The sequence below is a fragment of the Lepus europaeus genome, chromosome 4 (assembly GCF_033115175.1).
Source record: "Lepus europaeus isolate LE1 chromosome 4, mLepTim1.pri, whole genome shotgun sequence".
Taxonomy (NCBI): Eukaryota; Metazoa; Chordata; class Mammalia; order Lagomorpha; family Leporidae; genus Lepus; species Lepus europaeus.
Window position 1 is genome coordinate 129,860,845 of NC_084830.1, and position 24,542 is coordinate 129,885,386.

Below are 24,542 nucleotides of genomic sequence, written 5' to 3' on the forward strand. Positions count from 1 at the left end.
AAGCAGGGGCTGCTGCTGTGGCAGTAGGTTTAGCCTCTGCCTGAGGTGCCAGCTTCCCACATGGGTACTGGTTCATATCCCAGCTGCTCCATTTCTGAGCCAGCTCCCTGCTTATGGCCTGGGAAAGCAGCAGCAGATAGCCCACGTGCTTGGGCCCCTGCACCCATGTGGGAGACCTGGATGAAGGTCTTGGCTCCTGGCTTCGGCATGGCCCAGCCCTGGCTATTGCAGCCATCTGGGGAGTGAACCAGGGGATGGAAGATCTCTCTCCTCCTTGCCCCCACCTCTGTAACTCTTTCAAATAAATAAATAAATAAAATCTTTTAAAAACTTTTTAAAAAGAAATCTTTGTGTGCATTCTCCTTTCTCTATCAGCTGCAAGGAAAAGTCTCAAAACGTGAACGGTGGTGAGCTGGGGCCGGAGGACACTGCTGCTGCAATGCTCTTCTCTGGCTGCATGTTCTAAGTTTCCCACGTGGATATTTATAACTTTAGTGATAGGGGAAAAAAAAGTCTTCCTAAAGGCAGGATTCGGCCCACGTTGGCAGCGGCACCACGCGCCTGAGCCCAGCCCCCTCCTCGCCTCCACTCCCCCACCCACGCGTGTGGGGTTCCTCACCCACTTTGCTTTGGTGCATCTCGCTGTCCCTCCTGTGTCCCTGTGAAAGGACCGGAACCCGTGTTGGAACGCAGGAGGCAGAAACCAGGGCTCAGGCCCAGTGCGCCAGTCCTGCCCCGAGCCGCCTCCCGCGCTATTGTTCCAATTAGTGGGGACTCGAAGCAGACCCAGAGGCGGAACTATAAACCCCAGAGGCAGAGAGCCATAAACAGCTGGGTAACCAGCTCCAGCTGTGCAGATGGGCCCTGGCCTGTTCACGCTGGGCTGGATGGGGCTCAGGGGGCCACTGAGCAGTGCCTCCGACTCCCCAGCCCTGGCCATGGCTGCCATTGGCAGGGCAGCCACGGCAAGCTAGAGCACAGGGGGCAAGGGAGGCCCAGCACAGTCAGATGAGCTCGGGGGCCAGGACTTTCAGTGGCCTGAGCTCCACCTCCTATGCCCCTGGTCTTAATTTACCTGTCTGCAAAATGGGTGAGAGGAAGTCACAGACTAAGTGGCCTTATCAGCTCTACCGTCTCTCGGTTAACTCATAAATGTACGCATCGGGCCTTTGGGTCTGTTATGTGTGTATCTGTAATCTAATAAAAATCTAGACCATGTGGTAACATCAACATGCTGTAATAAAATTATCTGTAATCTAACCCAATGCATCATATGTTATTATCTCATACTCTGACAATATATTGTTAATGGCCGTCAGTGGATCCATGATCAGACTATGTGGCGGCAAGCCAGGAAGGCTTCTTGTAGGAAGGGAGATTTAAGGGCTCTGAATTTGACAGGCCAGGAGACTGAGCCTCCAAAAAGGTCACAACAGACGGCTTTGGGTGAGGGGACATGGAGGGCTGTTGGCAGGGTCATCCAAGGAGGGGCCCATGCCCATCCTCCTCCCTAAAAACACACAGGCGAGGCAGAGGGGAGGAAGGCACCTTGCACTGAACTCACCAACAGTGACCAACCCCAAAGCTACCACGCCAGGCTGCACGGCAGAGCCGCGGGGTGGGGGGGGGGGCACACCCCTGGGCCAGAATCTAGGGCAGCAGAGCCCAGGCCACAGGTTTCTCACGATGGCCTCGTGGATCTGGAGGCGGCTGGGGGCTCTAGTGGTATTTGGTGGGCGTTTGGAACACTCTGGCCCAGAGTGCTGCACTGGGGACAGAGTGTGGTCACCCAGTGCTAGGGCACAGTCATCCTCAGGCAGCCAAGTGCCACAGGTGCTCACACCTGATAGGGCAGGGGCACTGGGGAGTGAGAAGTCCAGGGCCCCTCACCCGCCACCGAGCTTGATGCCTGAGGCTGGGGAGGGGTGGCACAGTCCAGTGTGGGTGCTGGAGGAGCTCAGAGGAGGGGGGTTCCAGTGGGCGGCGCAGCCCAGTGTGGGTGCTGGAGGAGCTCAGAGGAGGGGGGTTCCGGTGGGCGGCGCAGCCCAGTGTGGGTGCTGGAGGAGCTCAGAGGAGGGGGGTTCCGGTGGATGGCGCAGCCCAGTGTGGGTGCTGGAGGAGCTCAGAGGAGGGGGGTTCCGGGTGGGCGATGCAGCTCAGTGTGGGTGCTGGGGGAGCTCCAGGAGGGAGCAAGCGGAGCCCTTCTGCAGGAGGTGCCCCGGGAACAGAACAGAGTGGAGACACAATAAAGGGGAAACGTGGGGACCACTTCTGGAGGCCTCTCTTTGCCGAGCACCGGGTAAAGGCCACGGCCAGCCAATGCACGTCCCAGATCTGTCACCTGCCCAGTCCCCCTATCGAGTATCCCAGAGACAGGCGTGGGTCAAGCGAGACTGACAAACTGTAACCCCACCCCCCAAAAGCAGCCCCTCCTCTTCTGGAGGGACCCCAGAGCCCAGCCACTCCTGACCCAAATCAACTCGGTTCCCACTGCCATGTGTACCCACCGCGTGTGTCATGCTCTCAACGCTGCCTGTGTGATGAGGGGAACAGCGGAGCAGGCTGCAGACCCTGAACACAGCTATGCCCAGTGCAGAACATTAGGATGCATGAGGAAATGGAGACAGTCCCTGTTCACGGACCGGAAGGTCCTCGGCTGTTCAGGCGGCAAGACCCCCCAGGCTGGCCCGCAGAGTCAGTGCCTTACCTTTTGTAGATGCTGACGAGTTGATACTAAAATTCACATGGAAGTGCGAGGAACTCAAAGTAGCCAAATCCATCCTGCAAAAGGAAAATGAACCCAGAGGACTCACACTTGCCAATTTCAGTAACGTCTACAAAGTCACAGCACTCATGGCCACGGGCAACTGGCTTAAGGATAGACAAGCAGGTCAACAAACACGGAGTATTTATATTTATGGTCAACTGCATTTTTTTTTACAAAGATATCATCAACATTCCATGGGGGAAAGAAAAGGCTTTTTAACAAATGGTGTTGGGACAGCTGCACTATGCAATAGAGTGAACTTGGACCCTACCTCATGACATACACAAAAATCCACTCAAAATGCATCAGACGAGGGGCATTTGGCCTGAGTTAGAACGCCTGCATTGCACACTGGAGTGCCCACACTAGATATCCGGCTCCAGCTCCTTTAACACAGACCCTGGGAAGCAGGAGTGAGCGCTCCACTAACTGGGTTCCTGCCACCGACATGTTAGACTGTGCTCCCAGCTCCTGGTTTCAGCCTAGCCATTGCGGGATCTGAGTTCTGTGTGTGTATGTGTGTGTGGGTGTGTGCATGTCTGCCTCTCAATTTTACAAAATGAATCAAAATGGGTGGGCACTGCAGCACAGTGGGTGCATGGAGCCTCATCCAAGTGCCCATCCAAATCCCGGCTCCTCTGTTTCTGCGAACACGTGCAGGGAGGCAGCCAGCAGGTGATGGCTCTGGTGTCTGGGCCCAAGCTTCCCCTGAGGGACACCCAGTGGAGTTCTAAGCTCCTGCCTCGGCCTGGCCAAGCCCTGGCTGTTGAGGGCACTTGGGGGGTGAACCAGTGGAGATGCGGGAGCTCTCTCTCCCCGTCTCTCCGCCTCTCTAACTCCCTCTCTCCTCAGTCCCTGCTAACCTCTCATCTGCTCACTGTCCCTAAGAATTCACGAACATCCATGAATTCTAGACATTTCCTACAAGTGGAATTGTGCATTGGGTGTGCCCCTGTGTCCAATTTATTTCACTGAGAGTAATTTTTCTATGCTGATTCATGCTATACCAAGTGTCAGAACTTAGTTCCTTTTTGTGACTGAGTAATATTCCATCAGGTGTACTTGCCACACTTCAGATACCCAGTCATCTACTGAGGGACATTTGTGTTATTTCCAGCTTTGGGTGACGGTGAGTTAGGTTTACCTTGTCGAACCACCAAACTGTTCCAACAGTGATGGAGCCTTCCCACTTCTTTTCAAACAACCCAGAGCCCCAGTCAGTGTGACGTGGTGCTGGCCACACCTACCTGACTGCCAGTGATGCCTGCGGGTCACGAGCACCTTCTCTGGAGCCACGTCTCTTCCAGTCCTGGGCTCATCTTTGAATAGAATGGCTTGTATTTTGTTGTCTATAGATTCTAGGGATTAAGCTCTTAGCACACACACGATTTACCAAATTCCTCCCAGTCTGTGACAGTATCCTGGGATGCACCAATTTTTTTTTGTTCTGTTTTAATGAAGACCAATTTATCTGCTTTTTCCTTTGTTACCTTAGCCTTTGACGTTCTATTTAAGAAGTCATTATGCAGGGGCCACATGCAGCACCAGCATCCCATAGGGGTGCCTGTTCGAGTCCTGGCCCAAGGGTTTTAGTCATCCTTGGCTGCTTTCCCAGGCGCATTAGCAGGCAGCTGGATTGGAAGTGGAGCATCCGGGTCTCAAACTGGTATCTGTATGGAATGCTGATGTCCCTGGTGGAGGTTTAACCATCTGTGCCACAGCGCCAGCCCCATCTCCACCTTTTTCTTTTTTAAAGATTTATTTTATTTATTTATTTTATTTTATTTGAAAGAGTTAGAGAAGTAGAACCAGAGAGAGAGAGATGTCTTCCATCTGCTGGTTCATGCCCCAGATGGCCGCAACGGCCAGAGCCGGGCTGATCCAAAGCCAGAAGCCAGGAACTCCTTCGGGATCTCCCACACAGGCGCAGGGGCCCAAGCACGTGGGCCATCTTCTACTGCTTTCCCAGGCCACAGCAGAGAGCTGGATCAGAAGAGGAGCAGCTGGGACTTGATCTGGTGCCCATTTGGGGTGCTGGCACTGTAGGCGGTGCCTTTAATCCACTACGCCACAGCGCCGGCACCCCTCTTCACCCTTTGGTGTGTAACATCTGTTGATGACTCGGCCCTTTCCAGGTGAATGGTCTTGGTGTCCTTGTGACAACTCCACTGGTGATGGGGCTCTCGATTCTGTTCCAGGGTCTGCACGTCTCACCACCCACGCCAGCACCACATTATTTTGATTACTACAGACTTTTAGTGAGTTCTGAAATCAGAAACCAGGAGTCCTCCAACTCTGCTCTTCCTTTTTGGAGATTTCTTTGGCCATCTTGGATCTCTTGAAATTCTGTATGAATATTTAGGATTAGTATTTTAATTTTTGGGAAAGAAGAAAATCCTGCTGGGATTCTGAGAGCACTGCATAGAAGTCGCGCCCCTCTTTGGGAACTCTGTTATCTTTCGCAGTGCTCAGTCTTCCAGTTCTTATCTTTCCATTTATTTAGGTCTTCTTTAATTTCTTAAAAAGCAGCTGATTTTTTATTAACACGTAATACCTGTACATTTTTAGGGGTGCAGGGCAATATTTAAACAAATATTCACAGCGACCCCCATCCACCAAGGCGATCAGCCTTCCGTGTCCTCAGCTGTTCTTTGTGTTTGGAGTCCACCAGCTCCCGCCTGTGAGTTCTTTGTACCGAACGGAACGCATTCTGGAGCCGCCCTCCTTGGCTATGGGCCCCCAGGACCATGACCTCTCTCTGTGCCTTGGTGCCTATTCCCAACTTTAATTTCTCTAAGCAGTGTTTCACAGTGCTCACCATAAGTCTCTCCTCTCGTTGATTAAACTTATCTCCACATATTGTAGCCTGTTTGATGCTATTATAAACGGAATGGTTTTCTTAATTTCCTTTTTGACTTGTTCATTACAAGTGTATAGAAATACAGCTATTTTTTTTTTTGTATTTTGATTTTGTATCCTGCAACTTCGCTGTCTTTGTTGATTAACTCTAATACTTGCGTGTGTAGATTCTTGATTTTCTAGACAAAAGACGTCATCTGTAAGTACAGACAGTTCTACCTGTTGCTTTCTGAGTGGGATGCCTTTTCCTTCTGTTTCTGGCCTAACTGCCAGTAGCAAGTTGAATAGAAGCTGCTGATGTCTTGAACAAAAGTGGGCAAAGTACACATCCTTGTCTTGCTGATGATCCTACAGGGAACGCCTGCGGGTCCTCACCACGCACCTGGGAAGGCAGCAGAGGACAGCCTGAGTGCTTGGGCCCCTGCCATCCAGCTGGGTGATCTGGATGGAGTTTCTGGTTCCTGGCTTCAATCTGGCCCAGCCCTGGCTGTTAAGGCCACTTGGGAAGTGACCCAGTGGATGGAAAATCTCTATCTGCATTTATCTGTCATCTCTCCCTCTGTCGCTCTTTCAAATAAAGACATCTTTTTAAGAAAGGACCCGGAACAGACTTCCTGAGCGCTATCCATGCAGCAGGCTGCTGGGGCTCCCCAGGCACTGCTCCCTTCCTCCTCCTCACCTGTCATCCGGGTCCTGGCCCCACTTTTGTTTCACTACTGAGGAGACTGAAGCTCAGAGACACGCGGAACTGCCTGAAGTCCACAGCCAACATGAGCCTGGGTTTGAAACCACATCTGTCTGCCAGGGCAATGCCTGGGAGCCTCAAGCTGCAGCTCCTCCCTCCCTGACAGGTGTAAGCAGAGCCCCACCCCCACACCCCCCCCCATAAGCCCCCGCGGCAGAGGAGCTCCTCCATTTGCTTCCCCAGCCGAGTGGGAATGACCCTCCCCCTGGTGCCCAGGGCCTCTCATAATGGAGAGAGCTAGAATAGCATGAGGGGACAAACCAGCAGGTGCGTGGATGTCTTGGTAAAGCAGCCCGCGCCACAATGCATGGGAGCTTCCAAAGAGGTGAGTGGGGAGCCGGGACCAGGGTGTGCAGATGCCTGTCTGCCCAGGTGCCTTGCTGCACTTGCTTGGTTTCAGACTCTGGGAAACACACACTTTTAAGAGCCTGTCGTGCTCCCCAGTCAGCCCAGGCCCCAGGCTGTGGAGAACCAGGCAAGGCTCAGAGAGTTGTCCCCACTCTGCCACCTGGGCAGCCCTTCCTAGCTCCCAGGGCCAGGGTACTTCCCAGCTCAGGCCTAGGGGGCGGGGCTGCTGAGAAAATGGTGGAATGCCAGGGGTAGGGGACCCCCAGCTCTGAGATCCTGGCGAAGGCTATCTCTGAGCCCCAGACTTGTCTTCTCTACAACGGGAATGGCCATAATCCTCACCTCTGAGGGCCGCCGCTGTGAGCATTTAAAGAGCTAGTACTTGGGGGCCGGTGCTCTGACGTAGAGGGTAAAGCCACAGCCTGCAGTGTCAGCATCCCATGTGGGCAGTGGTTCGAGTCCTGGTTGTTCCACTTCTGATCCAGCTCCCTGCTAATGTGCCTGGGAAAGCAGAGGAAGATGGCCCAAGTCTTTGGGCCCCTGCACCTGCATGGGAGACCCAGAAGAAGCTCCTGGCTCCTGGCTTCGGATCAGCATAGCTCCAGCCATTGCAGCCATCTGGGAAGTGAACCAGCAGATTGAAGACCTCTCTGTGCCTCTGTTTTCTATAACTCTGCCTTTCAAATAAATAAATAAATCTTAAAAAGAGCTAGCACTTGACAGGCAGATGGCCTGCCTGACACAGAAAGTTTCTGATATAGTTGCTTATATGGTGCCACCCCTCCATTGCCAACAACCCAGTCACTGGTAGATAAGTTCACACCCAGTAGCTTGCAGGTGGCTAGAATAATGTGATAGTGCCCTCTGGTGGAAATTTTCTGTTCTGTTCTGTTCTGATAAGTACTAAACGGCCACTGCAGAACATGAAGCAAAAATTCAACTCTATTTCTTACATTTTTTCACTATTGCAGTATACACTTCTTAAGAACTCTGATAGGGGCCGGCACTGTGGCACAGCAGGTTAATGCCCTGGCCTGAAGTGCTGCATCCCATATGGGCGCTGGTTCGAAACCTGGCTGCTCCACTTCCGATCTAGCTCTCTGCTATGGCCTGGGAAAGCAGAAGATGGCCCAAGTCCTTGGGCCCCTGCCCCCACATGGGAGACCCAGAAGAAGCTCCTGGCTTCAGATCGGCACAGCTCTGTCAGTTGCAGCCAATTGGGAAGTGAACCATCAGATGGAAGACCTCTCTCTCTCTCTCTCTATGACTCTCTGTCTCTCTGCCTCTCCTCTCTGTGTAACTCTTTCGAATAAATAAATAAATCTTTAAAAAAAAAAACACTGATAGATTCTTACACTACAGAACAACCATTTAAATCAGAAAATCTGGCATTGGTAGACTATTATACAATTCACATTGGCCCATGCCCATTTTGCCAGTTGGGAGAACATTTGGTATCCTTATCACCAGTTGGTTCCTGGGCCAGGGTCACACATGGCGCCTAGTTACCAGGTCTCTTTAGTTTCCTTTGGTCCTGAACCGTATCTCAGCCTCTCTGTCTCTCTCACTACCTTGCCACTGAGAGAGCTCAGCTCAGCCATTCTGCAAGATGTCCCTCATCAGGGCAGTGTCTGTGGCTTCCTCCGGGTCCCACTTGAGCTGTGCTCTCACTGGGACCTTATCGGCCATCGGGCAGCTGTCACCCAGTGCATCCCATCTGTGGGCACATGACGACGTTGATGTGTTCCGACCCTGGGCTTGTCAACGGTGACTGCCCCTGTCTGCGAGCGCAAGGAAGCCAAGCTCCAGGGGCACGGGTGGCACTGACGCATGCCTGTGGTCACGTGAGGCTCAGGATGCATTCCCCAGCCCCTGGGCCTCCTCAGGACAGCAGCGCTGGCCTGCATGGCATCACCGCAGCCAGTCTGGCTGCCTGCGGTGCCCTTTCCGCCTCTCCCGTTTCTCGGAGAACCAAGCCCCCTTTAAAAACTCCCCTCTCCGTCTCCTCCCCTCCTGCTGAAGTACAGTTCGGCATGATACGGGGACTTACCCCCGGCGAAAACTACATCCTGAATAGGGATTTCTTCCCACAACGGTCACACTGCACAGCTCAGTCCTGTAGACATTTCCCTGGCAGAACTTGGAAGACTGACTAACCAAATCAGCGTATTCCAGGATGTGGGTCCCCTCTGCAGGGAGCTCTAGGGTGCTCCCAGGATGTTGCTGACCCCTCACAGGGCACAGGTGCCCTGTGGGATTCCTCGTTGTGGGGTGGGGAGGGTCTGGGGGCTGTGACTCACCTGCTACCAGAGCGCCAGGACTTGTAGATCACTGGGGCAGCCAGGCTGGTTATTTAGAGTCTCAAGGAATCTTAGGGTGCCAAGATGGGCGGGGAGGCGGGGAGGCCCTGGGCTGCTCAGACTCCAAGCCCTCACACCCAGCCCAACCACAGCAACCCTACCTGTACCTGCTTCTCAAGTGACTGCTTCAATAAGAACCACTGCTGGGGGCCGGCGCGGTGGCACAGGTTGATCCTCCACCTGCGGCGCTGGTGTCCTATGGGCGCCAGTTGGAGTCCCGGCTGCTCGTTTTCCATCCAGCTCTCTGCTACGGCCTGGGAAAGCAGCAGAAGATGGCCCAGACACTTGGGCCCTTTCACCCGTGTGGCAGGCCTGGAGGAAGCTCCTGTCTTCTGGCTTCAGATCAGCTCAGCTCTGGCCATTGTGGCCATCTGGGGAGTGAGCTAGTGGATGGAGGATCTTTCTCTCTGTCTCTCCCTCCCACTGTAACTCTTATCTTCCAAATAAATAAATAAATTTTTTAAAACAAAAACAAAGAATCAGTGCTGTCTTAAAACTCAGAGGCTCCGATGTAGCCTGACTCACTGGCTGGCACAAGTGTCCCTCTGTCCCGTGCTTCTGCACTCGTGGTAGCCTCCACCACGGTCCCAGTGGTGATGGCCACAGGACCCTACTCTGCTCCCAGCTGATGAACCCCAGAGGCCTCAGCAGTGCTGACCCACTGGGGCTGGCGTTCCACGCGCTCACACTGGCCCTGTGACCTTGCTCCCGGAGCTTGGGGCCCTGGGTCGGTGTTCCCGAGCCTCCCTGAGCACCAGCGAGCTTGTTCACACACACTGCTGATCCCTGTGCCCCCCGCTGCCAAGATCTGAATGAAGGGATGGGAGGGACCTGGGAATGTGCATTTTGAAGCTCCCCAAGGGGGTTTTAGGTAGCAGGTGGGAACATCTGCATTGCAAAGAGCTGGAACAGGCCTCCGCTTCGCCAGGCTCCGGCCCTCCGGAAAGCCACAGTCTACCTTCCCCAGTTCTCTCGGACAACGGGGCTCTCCACAAGCATCATGACTTGTAGGATCTAGGATGCGGGCAGGGTCCTCGCTGTGCTGGAGAGCTGGTTACACGCAGATGTCCGGGTCCCACCCCACAGCTGCTGGAGTTGACACTGGGGGTTGCACCTGAGAACCTGAATGTGAGACAAGTTCTCCAGGTGAAGCCACTGAGTGCAGCACCCTGCACACACCTAATAGGGGAACGAAAGCGAGGGCCCCAAATACACGCAACTTGTCCCCAGTGACCACGCACAAGCAGGGAGAAATGGCGCTAGCCCGCAAGACCCCACTGTGCAGTGTCGACTCATTGCGCTTCCAGCTGAGCTGCGGCTCCCTGTCATGAGACGCCTGGGCCAGGCCTCTGCTGCAGCTGCAAGGCTCCACCGTAGAACTCGGTGGAAGAGACCCGATTGGAGCAAGTCACCCAGAGTCTGCGTGTGTCTGCGTGCGTGTGTCTACGCGTGTATACACTGGGCGTGCATGTGTGCAGATGCGTCCATCTGCACGTGTGCACATGTGGCTGTCTGTGCTTCTGTGTGCACGCCCGCACATGTCTGTGCACATGGCAGTGTGTGCATGTGTGTGTCAGGCATACTCTGGCCACACATGCAAACATCTCTCTCCACTCTCCCCTGCAGGACTTGCAAAACAGCTCAAACGGGACCAGCGTGTACAAACAGAACCCCACTTTATTAGCAGTTAGTTCGCGATTGTACATTAATGGAGGAAGGTTCCCACTTTTAACACAACCCAAAACGGCTGCTTCAAGAGCCTTCACCGGGCGAGCTGGGTAGCGCCCATCTCTGCCCCTGCCCCACCCCCACAAGGGAAGGAAACCTCTGCTCGGACCCCTAAGGTGCCCCCCACCCTTGCCAGGAAATGACATGAATTTCATGCATGAAGTACAAAAGGAGCCCTCTTGCTGATAACAAAACTAGCACAGTCGTAAAAAGCCCTCTGCTCCCCGTGCTCCCCAGGGCCCGAGAGAGGAAGGGGCAGGAGGTGAGCGTCCTAGGGTAAACCACGGCCCGGGTCTTCCCAGGGCCTTGGCATCTCCCCACACGAAGCTCCTGTGATCGCTCAGGGGAGCAGACACCATCCCAGGAGCACCCCATGCAGAAGCGGCAAAGCCGGAGCCCACTGCTGCCCTGGGAACTGGGGGTGGTGAGTGCCAGTGGGATCTGGGAGCCCGATCTGGACTTCAGCGAGCACACGACTGCTCTCCGCTCTGACGTGTCAAAGCTCCTGCTGCAGCCCCCACCTGCTTATTCCATGGAGGAGGAAACCAAGGTGCTAGGAGGAAGGCGTCTCCCAGCTGCTGCCTGCAGCCCGGTGTGTTGGCCCTCATGTTGGGCTCGGGGGAGGCGGTACCCTGGTGAGGCCCTTCCCTGCCTGCCAGGCACCCGGCTCTGCCTCAGGCTCACAGACCAGGAACCCCCAACAAGTGAAAACCCCAGGACCATAACAGAGATGCTGTGCGTGGTGCCTGCGGCCCGTGCCCTCAGCCTCTTCCGCCCAGGCCAGTGCCCTGCTGCCTTCTCTGGGGAGCCCCCTCCACCTCCCCTGAGCTCCATCCGGCCCCCCTGCTACTTTGGCACGTGGTACAGGTGATGGCGGAGATGCAAATGGCAAAGACTCATGTGGAACACTGAAAATAAAGGGGACAGAGGCGGCGGCTCCAGGACCCCAAGAGGAAACCCTCGGATTCAGAACACGGCACTTCTAATGACAGCAGGCCTGGTGGCCTCAACAGCAGTGTCATTCTCAAATTAAATGGGCAGAGGCAAAACTTTTTGGCATTTAGCCGGAGTTCAGAAACACCGCCTTTGAACGTAATGCGTGCGCCTTGGTGGGGTGCCGACTCCAAGACTAGGTCTAGGTTATAGCGGGGAGTCCGGGCAGCAGAGCCATGGCCGGGGGAAAGTCACCGCGGTCTCGGCCGTGCCAGCGGCCCTGACTCGGGGCTGCAGGCTGAGCATTTAGGGGTGAAGGATCACACAGTGTGTGCGACCTCCAGTGACTTGGGTCAGCGAGAGCCCAGTGCGGCCAGCGCTGCTGATTTCAACTTGGAGCTGGGCGCAGGGCGCTGGAGGCAGACATCTGCGAAGACATCCCAGCACCCGCCAGTGCCTCTGACAACGCCCGCCTCGGCGCTGCCCAGTGAAGGGTTGGCCTGGCCACTGTGCTCTGCGCCTCACCCCAGTGGCACTGGCTGCTCACGCGCACACTCCATGAGGCGCGTCTGAACTTCAGACTCATCCCCCACGCAGCAAGAGGCTCACAGCCTGGAAGGTTCTAGAATCTGGAATGACGGGCCGCTGTGGGTGGCACCTCCCACGTGTACACACCTGAGGCTCAGGGAGGGGAGCACAGAACGGATGGTGGAGTCGGCTGCACACTTTCTCTTTTTCTCTCTCTTTTATTACTTGGCCGAACGCTTAACAGTGAGTAAGTGGACGCTGCACACGGGCCCCACTGCCCCCACGCCTCTTCAGGTTTCTCCTCTCGTAGGGAGGGCAGTCTGGGCTCCTGTCAGCTGAGTGACCCTCCTCTCCTCCCACACCCATCGTGTCTGGGCCCGGCAGGCCTGCAGGAAAGATGTGTGGGAGGAAGGGTCGCACCAGCAGCCACACTCACAAAGACCAGAGCCCAGACAGCCTGCTCGGCGCTCTCCCGGGGCCTCACACCAGCCTGCTCCTGCCAGAGACCAGAGGCAGAGAGGAACGGAGCTGTCTGCCCTACCAGGAGGCCCAGGGCCCACAATGGGGGAGCAGCGGGATCCTCCAGCCCCTGCCACCGGGCAGAGAGGCCCGGGTTGGCACCGTGCAAGGCGGGGCAGGACCTCGCAGCCTCCGAGCAGACACAGCACCCCGGCCGGCCTCCAACAGCGCGCGCCTCGGCCCTGCTGGGCCCACGGCTTCGGGTGAGCAGCGTGATGGCAACCGTGCTCTGTGCAGCAGGAAACCACACGCCACATCCCACCACCTCCTCCACGACGCGGGGGAGAGCTTGACAGTAGGGGACAGGGGTTCAGAAGGAAGACAGAGCCAGGCCCTGCAGGCCAGGGAAGGGCTTCCCGAGGTGGGGTGCAAACGCAGGCCTGGGAACAGGAAGGTTCAAAGGCACCCTGGCTGGGAAGGAGTGGTTTGTCCCCGTATCCTAGAATGACCACGGCGGTGACTGAGGGAGGGGCAGGAACCTGACACCCAGCAGGACCCCACGGCTGGGCCAGGGGCGGCGTGGCACGGCAGGAGCACTGCACTGAGACCTGGGAGTCCCGAGTTCGGTGCTAGGCCATGCTGCCGATCAGCTCCGTGGCCCAAGACAGCAGGCTGCTCCCCTTCTCCGAACCGCCTCACACTTGTCCACGGAGCCTTCGGGCCCCAAGACGCTGGATCTGAACGAGACGGGGCTCTCGGGGAAGGCATGGGTGGGGGAGTCCGTTCAAAGTTGAATTGGCAGTTGGAGGGGCTGGGCAGAGGGCTCCCACCCTCAGTCACTTCACATTGTTAGAAGGGGGACAGGAAGCAGCCCAGAGATCCCGCAGTCCGTGGGGGACCTGGAGGCCTGTTATGGGTGCCAGTGAGCACCCCGGCTCCCAGGGCAGCTCCCGACCTAGCACCATGTGAGGGGGCGGAGCACCGGCCAGCTCCAGGCCGGGCAGTCCCACCCCAGCCCCGGCTCTCCCACCCCAGCCCCAAGCTGCTTCCTTTGGCCACAATTCCCCCAGGTTTCCTGGAGACAGCTGCTCCCCTCGGCATGGTGTCCGACCCCACTCCCCTGGGACTACAACCCCAGGACGGCCGTGGGACCTGGGAGAAGGAACAGAGGCTTCCTGGGGGACCTGCATACTGTCTCCTTGAGACCTCAGACACAAAAAGACACACACTCCCTTCCGCCTCAGCCTCCAGCACTGCAGGAGAGGCCTGTGAGACCGGGGCTTACGGCCACCTTGTATGACTGAATTAAAAACAAACCCAACCAAAAAATATAATATATATATATACACATTATATATATATATATATAAAACACAGTGCGACCCCAGCACCCAGGGTATAAACTCTGGCACCAAGAAAAAAAAAAAAAACAAAATATTAAAATACTTTAGCTTCTTAGTATTGAGGAAGTTAAGGGGGAGGGTCTCTGGGGGCCCTCAGCCGAGACCGGGTGGGTGTAGGGACAACGCATGGACACTGGACTGCCCCAGTCTTTTACCACAGGAAACACCACGCATGTCAGATCCCAGGGTAAGGGGAGGGAGAGGTTTGAGGCCTGGGTCTCTGGGCCCCCCCTAGTGGCCCGGCAGTGCCCCAGGGCCCCCGGGGGGCACTGCAGGAACCGGAGAGGGAAGGTGAGATGTGAAAGTTGACCCGGACATGGGGCTTAGTTCTCGGCAGCCGGCCTCGTGACTGCCGCTGGGCATCCAGCTGAGCCCCCTGGAGGGCCCGGCTCGAGACACTCAGGGAAACGTCCAGTCTCGCTCCCTGGCTTGGCAAATGCCCCAGCGGGGCTCGTCTCCCGTGCCGTCTGCACGACAAAGAAGACATGGCAGCTATACTGAGGGCCGGCCTGCTGGGGAGAGGGGGCGGTCGGCAGAACACAGTGAGGGACAGGAGGGAGGGTCTCGCTGACTCCCTCCTACCAGGAAGTGGCCTCCCTAGAGAGGCCATGAACGGAATGGACCTCTGGTGGCCAGGGAGGTCCGATGGGCCACAGACCCAGCAGTGGTGGCCCGAGGCGCTCGCACACCTGCCTGGGCTCTCCTCCTGGCCCTCCGTGGGCCTCGCGGAGTATTGCTCGTGCGTGCTTGGCCGGCCCGGGCCCGGCTCCCCACTCTGCAGGTCCACGTGGCTCAGCATGCGGCGGGCGTCCCTGCCGTGGGCACGAAGGTGTGGTCTGAATGTGGCGGCCGCGGCTACCTGGTGTTCTGCAGGTCCTCCCGCAGCCAGGTGGGCAGTGTCTGGCCCATCTTGTACAGCAGCTTGGAGAGCTCGATGTTGTGGTCCCGGTAATAGTCCCTCAGGAAGGCTCGGGACTGCAAGAGCAAGGAGAGCTCAGAGGTGTGCTGACCCAAGGAGGAACCCCCCTTCTGCAGGCACCACCCTGGGCCCCGCCCAGCACTCGCAGCCCTCTTCTACATACAGCTTCCCTATGGCAAAGTCCCATGAAGTAGCAATGTCAAAGTATGGCCCACAAGGTCAGCAGCCTTGTGAGAGAGAGAGGGGAGAGAACTCACCACAACCAGAGGTCCGCGGGAAAAGGGACACCAAGCCAGACTGATTGAGCGTGCTTGTGTATCTCCTGTTTCTCCCACAAGACGGCGCTACCCTCCCCGTGCTCCTCTAGGAAGCCTTCTTAGCCCTCCCAGCCCATGAGACACGCCCTTGTGCTCAGTTCCCGGCACCCAGGTACACCTCTCTCTGCAAGAAGCACTCTGGGCTGGCACCGTGGCTTAACAGGCTAATCCTCCGCCTTGCGGCACCGGCACACCAGGTTCTAGTCCCGGTTGGGGCACCGGATTCTATCCCGGTTGCCCCTCTTCCAGGCCAGCTCTCTGCTATGGCCCGGGAAGGCAGTGGAGGATGGCCCAAGTCCTTGGGCCCTGCACCCGCATGGGAGACCAGAAGAAGTGCCTGGCTCCTGGCTTCGGATCGGCGTGATGCGCCAGCCGCAGCGGCCATTGGAGGGTGAACCAACGGCAAAAAGGAAGACCTTTCTCTCTGTCTCTCTCTCACTATCCATTCTGCCTGTCCAAAAAAAAAAAAAAAAAAAAAGAAGCACTCTGATGTGCACTCTGCTCATTCTACACTGGAAGATCCATTCACCCTCAAAACCCCACAGCGCTCAGCCCTCACTGGAAGCCAATACTGGCTTGCACCCACGTCTTCTCCACTGACAACACTACCCATCATGTGCCAAGCCCACTTTACCGGAGGATAAAGGAGAAAACAGGCTCACCCCGTACTCGCCCTCCACACACACACACACACACGGGGACCCGGCCCTCCCATCCGGCTGCCACGGGCAACGTGCCTGCCACTTACATCCAAGTCCATCTCCGGGTATTTCCGGCCCTTGCTTTTGCCCAGACACTTGGTTTTTCCTCCTTCAAGCAGCTGGCACCAAAATCCTTTCTTTGGATCAAACCTGTGGAGGTGGGCAAGTCTGTGGGTGGGAGCTGGTGCAGCCGACTCTGTTCCCACTGTACAGCAATATCCACAGATTCCAGAACCGCAGAGCCCAGGAGAGCAGTGAACCAACTCCCATCACACACTCTGGAGCCACTGAGCCCACAGGGCTGACGCTTGCCCGCTGTCGACCCAGCTCTGCCCTGGGCTACCCTAACCTCCCCAGCCAAGGGCAGCCCACGCGCCCCAAGGTGTCCTGCTGTAGACTGGGCTACCTTGGGCCGCTCAGTGATCCCCACCGCACACTTCCCCGTCCTTTGTAATGCCAGAACTTTCTGAGCATTCTCTAACGCTGTGACAACTTTTTTTCTTTTTAACTCATGAAACTGCCATCATCCTTCCCAGCTTCCAGTGACAATGGGGGCATGGGGAGGGAGCGGATTGGAGTGGAGGTTCTTTCATTTTTAATAAATTACATCCTTAGCAAGAAATGTACTAGGGGTCAGTGTTGTGGGATAGCAGGTAAAGCCACCACCTGTAGTGCCGGCATCGCATTTGACGCCAGTTCAAGTCCCAGCTGCTCCACTTCTGATCCAGCTCTCTGCTATGGCCTAGGAAAGCAGAAAATAGCCCAAGTCCTTAGGCACCCACATGGGAGTCTCAGAAGAAGCTCCAGGCTCCTGGCTTCAGATTAGCCCAGCTTTGGCCGTGAAGGCCATCTGGGGAGTGAACCAGCGGATGAAAGACCTCTCTTTGTCTCTGCCTCTGTGTAACTCTGTCTTCCAAAAAACTATATAAATCCTAAAAAGGAAAAAAGAAGAATGAAATAAAGAAAAAGAAAAAGGAACATGCTGTCTGAGGCCAGCGTTGTGGCACACCAGGTTAGGCCACCACCAGCAACTCCAAGACCCCATATCAGAGTCTCAGCTGCTCCACTACCAATCCAGCTCCCTTCTAAAGGCCCCTGGGAAAGCAGAGGATGATGACCCAAGTATTTGAGCCCCTGCCACCCGCACGGGAGACTGGGGTGGAGTTCCAGGCTCCTGGCTTCTGCCTGGCCCAGTCCCAGCCATTGTGACCATTTGGGGAATGAACCAGTAGATGGACAATCTCTTTCTCTCTGTGTCTCCGTCTTTGTCACTCTGCCTTTTAAGATTTATTCTACTTATTTGAAAGACAGAGTTATAGAGAGAGGTAGAGACAGAGAGAGAGGTCTTCCATCTGCTGGTTCACTCCCCAGATGGCCGCAATGGCCAGAGCTCAACTGATCCAAAGCCAGGAATCAGGAGCTGCTTCTGGGTCTCCCACGCAGGTGCAGGGGCCCAAGGACTTGGGCCATCTTCTACTGCTTTCCGAGACCATAGCACAGAGCTGGATCGGAAGAGGAGCAGCTGGGACCACAACCAGCGCCCACATGGGATGCTGGCATTCAGGCCAGGGCTTTAACTCACTGTGCCATAGCACCGGCTCCAATCACACTGCCTTTTAAAAAAGCAAATAAATGCGATCTTAAAAAATAGGAACGAATAAACCAACGATCTGCAGCACACTGAAATATATCTGTCACTAGAGTTTGGCTTTTTGGAGTAAATTTCAAAAATGACAAAGCAAGGCCATCTTCCCCGGGCAACAGCGCAGCGTCAGAGATGAGCTCTGAGGCTGCCATGGAGGGGAGGCACACGGCAGCCCCTGGTCAGGAACCCGCATCTGAGCACGAGACAGGAAAACAGGATTCACACGTGGTGGGGGAGGGACATGGCAGGCTGGGCGAGGGTGAGGATGATGATGGCAGTGACAATGAAACGACAGCAGCTACTGTTACCGAGCGCTCAGTGCATGCTTCCATGCAACTCAGTGACCCCCAGGGGGCAGCAGTGAGTGCCGTGAGTCCCAGCTCACAGATGGGGCACGTGAGGCTGGAAAGGCTGAGGGACTAATCCAAGGTCACGTGGCTGACGGACGGATCAGAGATCCTGACCCAGGCCAATCCAAGGCCACAGCGCCCACTGCCCTTGCCGCGGCTCCTCCTGTACCTTCCACTTCCAAGATCACAAGAACAGAGCCAAGGAAGGGGACTAACGGTCCTCTCACCCAGCAGGGGGGTGCACTTATCCCCGGGCCCCTGCTGCACAGGCTGGCCACTTACTCCTGGGGGAAGGCTCCCAGGGCACCTGCACCAGTTCTGAGTGAGTGGGGATGAGCAGTCGTCAACAACAGGATTTGAGGTTCCTTTTCCTGAGTTTATATTTGAGTCAAAATCTAATGCCAAGAAACCGTTTTAGGAACTTAGTGCTGGCCTAACGCTTGAGCTGAAACCTCGACTAGTGTGACGTAACACACACTGATATTCTTTCTGCCAAACCCCCACCAGGAAGAGCTGCGGACTTGACCCCTGCTCTCCCGTAGTCGTCCAAACTCGGACTCTAGCTCCTGGGCCCAGGGCCTGGCCAGGGAGCCTGCACCATGGAGAGGCAGGGGCGACACTCACGCCAAGGTTTTGTGGTAGTCAATGGTGTTGGTCACCCCGAGGAACTTCTGCACCGTGTCCATCACCTTGGCAGGTTCTGTTCGCAGAAGTTTGCCATCCAAGACTAGGATCTGGAAGGGGGGAGAGGGAGAGGGTGACCTGGCTGTGTCTTTACTGCGGGGACAAGCAGGGCAGCAGCTGCAGTGGCAGGGACAGGCTTGGTGACCAGCGTGGGACCCAGCACTCTCTCAGATCTGCTTCCTCCTCCACCCTTGAACGGCAGGTATCCCTCCGCCTCAGCTCTGGAGCCAGCTTCCCCTAACCGATGTCATCCTTGCCTAGAACTGGAGCCCACCCCTGGAGCCCCCCATCTCCTCCCTCCTGGTTCTTACCAAGCTCCAGGCCCCCACATCTCTCTCACTCAAGTCCTTCCAGGGTGTTCCTCAAAGGCCCCCTGGAACCTGGCCTCTGCCACCCCAAGCCACGCTTGCCACTCTGCCACACCCCAGCCCCCCTAACAACTGCAGGCTCTCAGAGGTCTGCAGAGCCTGCTCTGATGGGGGGTGGGGGGACTCCTGTGTCAAGCTCTAAAACCTCCCCACAGGCCCAGAAGCCTGGCTCTCCCTCCAGGGAGGGCATTCCCAGCCCTGGGACCGGGCACAGGGATGCCCATGCAGCGTCTGCTCCCTCAGACTCGGGCCAGGCGGCTACCTGGTTGGCATGAAAGGCGCCGAGCCAGCGCTCGATGTGCACGGCGTACCAGCCGGGGACCAGACAGCGGTTCTGTAGGGTGCGGAGCTTCGAGGACGCGTCGGGGCCGGCGGTGATCACCTCGTGGAAGGTGTACTTCAGGGCCACGGCATCGTCGTGGGCTCGCTGGTGCTGTGGGCAAGGGACAGGGTGGCATGTCACATGGAGGCCGTCTGGGGACAGCAGCCCAGCGAGTGGCCAGAAGACCCGAGGCTCGAGCCGGAATCCCCATGTTCGAGTCCCTGGCTCTGCCTCACTGCTGTTTGGTCCCAGCGAAGTCCCTGCCCTGGAGCCCTGGTTTTCTTCTCTTTGCAAGCTGGGAGCTGCACCGGTCAGGGTGTGCAGATGTGGCCCCTCACACCTCGTGTCTGCGAGTCCTGCCGCCACCGCAGAGCATGTGCACACACCCGGGTCAGCGTCATGGGCTCGCCTTCCTTCCTCACTCAGACTTGTTTCAGAAGGAAACTAGAGGCAGTGCTATCCCTTGAAGGCGGCTATTTATAGACACGATAAACCCAGGGCAGTGTTCCTCAGTGCCAGCCATGAACCAATGTGCACTACAACCTAGAGCCTTGTGCTGAAAACGGAACTTAGCGATGTCAGACTTGCGCCAAACCACACGTTTCTCCTTTGCAAGACTCTGATTGGGAAAGCAGCACTGTCACGGGGAGAGGGCCGGCCTGAGTCTCCTATGACAGTGCTGTGGGCCGTCAGCATCCCAAAGTTCAGTGCTCCAGGACCGGCCCACAGGGGACACCCTGTCACACCAGCCAACCCACAGCCCAGGGCAGCACAGAATGGGGCCTTGGATTGAGAAGACAACCGTTCAAACCACTGCCTCAGGGCGGGTGCTGGGGCACGCTGGCGTAAGCCACTGCTTGGGACACCATCCCATACTGGAGATCCCGGTTGGGGTCCTGGCTACTCGGCTTCTGATCCAGTTTCCTGCTAATGTACACACTAGCAGGTGGCAGATAGTGGCTCAAGTACTTGGGTTCCTGCCACCCATGTGGGAAACCTGGACTGAGTTTCTGGTTCCTGGCTTCAGCCTGGCCCAGCCCGGGCTATTGTGGCTATTTGGGGAGAGAACTACAAGATGGAAGATGTGTGTGTCTGTCCCTCTCTGCTGCTCTGCCTTTCAAATAAACAAACATTAGAAGGAAAAAAAAAATGCCACACAACAAAACTTAGTGAAACCACCTTGAGAAAGAGGGATGGACTCCCCCCCACACACACACCTACCCCTTCTGCCCCCTTGCCAGCTGCTCTGAGGCTCCAGCGAGGTGGCACGTGTGGAGCCCTGCCACCATGTCGAACACAGGCTGACTCTCTACCCCTGCATTTATCATCCCCCTGCCACGAGGCAGCCAGAGCAGAGAACCGGGACCTGGCACAGCAGAAAAGAAAAAAGGACTACGAGTGTTTCCAAGGATTTATTCCCCAAAAGACGACGCCCATAAGAAGGGCAGATCTCAGGGCCGGCGCTGTGGCACAGTGGGTTAAAACCCTGGCCTGCAGTGCCGGCATCCCATATGGGCGCTGGTTCAAGTCCCAGCTGCTCCACTTCCAATCTAGCTCCCTGATACCACGCGTGGGAAAGCAGTGGAAGATGGACCGAGTCCTTAGGCCCCTGCACCCACGAGGGAGATACGGAAGAAGCTCCTGGCTCCTGGCTTCGGATTTGGCGCAGCTCCGGCCAATGTGGCCAACTGGGGAGTGAACCAGCGGATGGAAGACCTCTCTCTGTGTCTCTACCTCTCTCTGTAACTCTGTCTTTCAAATAAATAAATAAAAAAAAAAAAAAAAAAAAAAGCTCAGGGCATAAACAAAAGTTCTAGAGAACAAGAAGAAGAGAGGGCGCCCCACTTGGCTCAGGGAGAGATGGCAGGATCGGACAGAGAGCTGTGGGGCCAGCAGCAAAGACGGCCTGCACTTGCTTCCTGCCGGGGACTCCGGAGGGGGACTAGACACCACAGTCCCCAAAGGAACAGGGTGGCAAGATGCTCCCAAAGGTGACTCAAGAGGCTGTCCTGGCCAGGAGAGTGGACACTGGCCAGGAGAGCACAGGCTACGCCCAGACCGTCCCATCCCCAGAAGACCGCTGGTGCTGAGTTCATCAGGACAGCAGTCTTGTCCTCTGCCTGCCAGGGCCCCACCTGGGAATCACTGCACGTACTCGGCAGTGGCACAGCCCAGCAGACTGTGGCAGGGAAGGGACTCCCCTCGCTCACAAGCTTTCCCACAGGCCTAGGGGACTGGCACTCAGGTCTGGGAAGCTGAGACAGTTCTGGTTCTTACACACCTCCTGCGGGGACTGGGACGCACGCCCTCTCTGCACCTCTGTGATGTGTCACAGGGCAGGGGTTGCCTGGCCTGAGCGGACAACAGGGCCTGGGCCTTGCCCTTCTCTGAGTTCCAGCTCACCCCACCCCAGTGTCCAGTGAGGGAGCTGCAGTCACTGTCCACCAGATCCAGGCTTCCTCCAGCCTGAGTCCACCTCCATCTCTTGTTGGGGTCAGAATCAGAGGGAGGACCCCACAAGATGCCAGACGAGTGGGCATCAATTTCTGACTGTCTCCTCCATCAGGCCAGCTGGCTCCACATGCCAGCTCACAGAAGGTGCCTCGCTCAGGGTTGCACATGGTAGGTGCTTAGCAAATGCCTGTGGCAGACACGGCCTGCACCTTCCACTCAGGGACTTCCGTCCCACCCCTCTCACCTGGTACCAGGAATAGGCCCGGTCTGCTGGGTTGATGAGGATGGTCAGGATCTTGGCCTTGGGCAATAGGGCAGCCGCCCGCCGGGGCGCCACTTCGGAATCGAAGTAGTTGGCGCTCTTCTCAAAGTAGAAGTCGGAGGTGGTGTTGGAAGGGATGGGGAAGAACTCCATGTACCTGCAGGATGCCCAGGAAAGACTCATGAGGAAGGAATCTGGGGGGGGAGCACGAGGGGATGAGGGTCGCTGGCTGGGACTTCCTCTGAGAACAGGTGGGGCATAAGGACTGCTGCTGGCATGGCCGCTCGGCAGCCTCTCTGCTCTATTTTCCTTCCCAGGGGAGCCGTGGGGCCAGGAGGACCTGGAGACCCTGCAGGTTGCAGGGCATGGCGATGGAGAATGGAATTCCCTCCTAAACCCCAGGGTCCGCCCATAGGATGCTCCCACAGCTAGACTGACAAGGCGCTACCTTTCTTCGCCTCTAGGGGGCGAGCTTGGGCTCAAAGCAGAACCACCTCAAGACTACAGACTGCTGGCAGAGGGCAGTTTCCTTCCTGACCTTCGGTGGCTGTGACTGTGGACCAGGAGGCAAGGGAGCAGCACTCACCTCCTACCACTCACCCTCTCCCCAGGCTGCCATGGGTAAGCACAGCTCTCAAGATTGATGTATCAAAAAAACAAAACAGAACAAACACAAACAAAAACAACTCATGCCTCACCTACCACCTCTGGGTTCAAGGCCCCCGGGAAGAATAAATGATCACGCAGGGGCCAGCGCTGTGAGGTAGCAGGTAAACTGCCGCCTACAGCGCCAGCATCCCATATGGGGGCCGGTTCAAGTCCTGGCTGCTCCACTTCCAATCCAGCTCCCTGCTGTGGCCTGGGAAAGCAGTGGAAGATGGCCCAAGTCCTTGGGCCCCTGCACCTGCGTGGGAGACCTGGAAGAAGCTCCTGGCTCCTGGCTTTGGATCGGCACAGCTCCGGCCATTGCAGCCATCTGGGAAGCTGGGAAGTGGATGAAAGACCTCTCTCTCTCTCTGCCTCAATTTCTCTCTCTGTGTAACTCTTTCAAGTAAATTAATAAAAATCTTTAAAAAAAAAAAAAAGATCGCTCCAGGCCTCCTAACAGCACTGACTCGTGCAAAATCAGAGCACGACTTGGGGTGGGTGGGAGGTAAAGCCCATCCTAATTAAAAGATGAGGGTTTCTCTAGGGTGGTCCTGAAGACTCCCTAACCAGAACCACCTGGGGTGCGTGCGACGCCGGCATCCCACACGGGCACCAGCTGGAGCCCTGGCCGCTCCATTTCCAATCTGGCTCCTGGCTCCAGCCTGGCACAGTGCTGGCCATTTAGGGAGTGAACCAATGGATGGAAGATCCCTGTCTCTTCCTCTCTGTCACTCTGCCTTTCAAACAAATCCATCAATCTTGAAGGCAGGCAGGCAGGCAGGCAGCACCTGGGACCTGTTGGATTCTTGCACTCTACCTTACATCCACCTACAAAATTAGAATCCGGGCAGTGCAGCCAAGGAGTCGTGTTCTCTCTCACCTTCCTGAACTTTCTCTGCCCACAGTGCTTTGTAAAATCTGAACTGAGAAAGCTCTGAAAACAGATGCTTTGTGCAAATCCTGAGGTACTAACCTTCCTTCCTGGAAACACTCGCATACTTGGTTACAGACTTGTTGATGTACTTGCTAATAGGGTGCTGCCCAGGCCCTGCCGAAGATATTGTGTAAGCAGGCAGCTTTGCACACATTACCTTTCTACAATCTGATCAATGCTGACTTCCAAGAATACACGTGGCCACAGTGGGTTTTAGATAAGAGATAGCAGACATAGATACATGGACAGGTACACAAAGCCAAATAGACAGACGAACACAGAAGTGACTGATAAGATACCAGCCAGGTAATCTGTTGACAGTAACATAGCAACAGTAATACACACACAAGATTTAAAAAGGCAAGTAGTGGAGAAGATGCAAATTGAAAACTGGGAGAGAAAAAGCCATTCCACTCTCCCTTGACGCAGCCTCTGCGCACAGGTCCAGGTGGGAAGCAGGTGACATCCTGCAGGCCACAGAGTCGCCTCTGAGGGGCCCAGAACACCTTCCGCTCCACGTCAGCCAGCTCCTCCGGCAGAACATCCAGGGCTTGTCCCCAGCAGACCTTGGGAACCTGGATGTGCCCCTCCCCTCCCCCAGGACTCTGCTTCTGTGCAAGCAAGGGAGGGGCTGGCCACGGGTGGATGACGCACAGAGCCTCATCAGCGTCCTGTCTGTGAGGCTCTCACACGACTCCAGGGTCGCCACGCCGACTCCAGGGTCGCCACGCCGTGTCCCTGTTTACAGGAACTTCAGCTGCGTGTGAGCAGGCGCCAGCTGCTTCCTGCTGTGGCCACGGCAGACCTC

The 24,542-nt window shown here is 56.3% G+C and overlaps 1 protein-coding gene across 4 annotated transcripts in view; it reads right to left on the reverse strand.

Moving 5' to 3' along the window:
- Window positions 1-14,164: 14,164 nt before the first annotated feature.
- The window catches only part of NDST1 (N-deacetylase and N-sulfotransferase 1), a 90,922-nt gene continuing 80,544 nt past the window's right edge, over window positions 14,165-24,542 (reverse strand). For all 4 annotated transcript variants that reach the window (XM_062188840.1, XM_062188839.1, XM_062188842.1 and 1 more), the window contains 5 exons: window positions 22,135-22,309; window positions 19,377-19,547; window positions 18,687-18,796; window positions 16,115-16,217; window positions 14,165-15,105 (listed from right to left, as the gene is read on the reverse strand). In XM_062188840.1, the coding sequence (XP_062044824.1) occupies window positions 14,986-15,105; window positions 16,115-16,217; window positions 18,687-18,796; window positions 19,377-19,547; window positions 22,135-22,309 (679 nt within the window). In that variant the 3' untranslated portion in view covers window positions 14,165-14,985. The remainder of the gene's footprint in view (window positions 15,106-16,114; window positions 16,218-18,686; window positions 18,797-19,376; window positions 19,548-22,134; window positions 22,310-24,542) is intronic.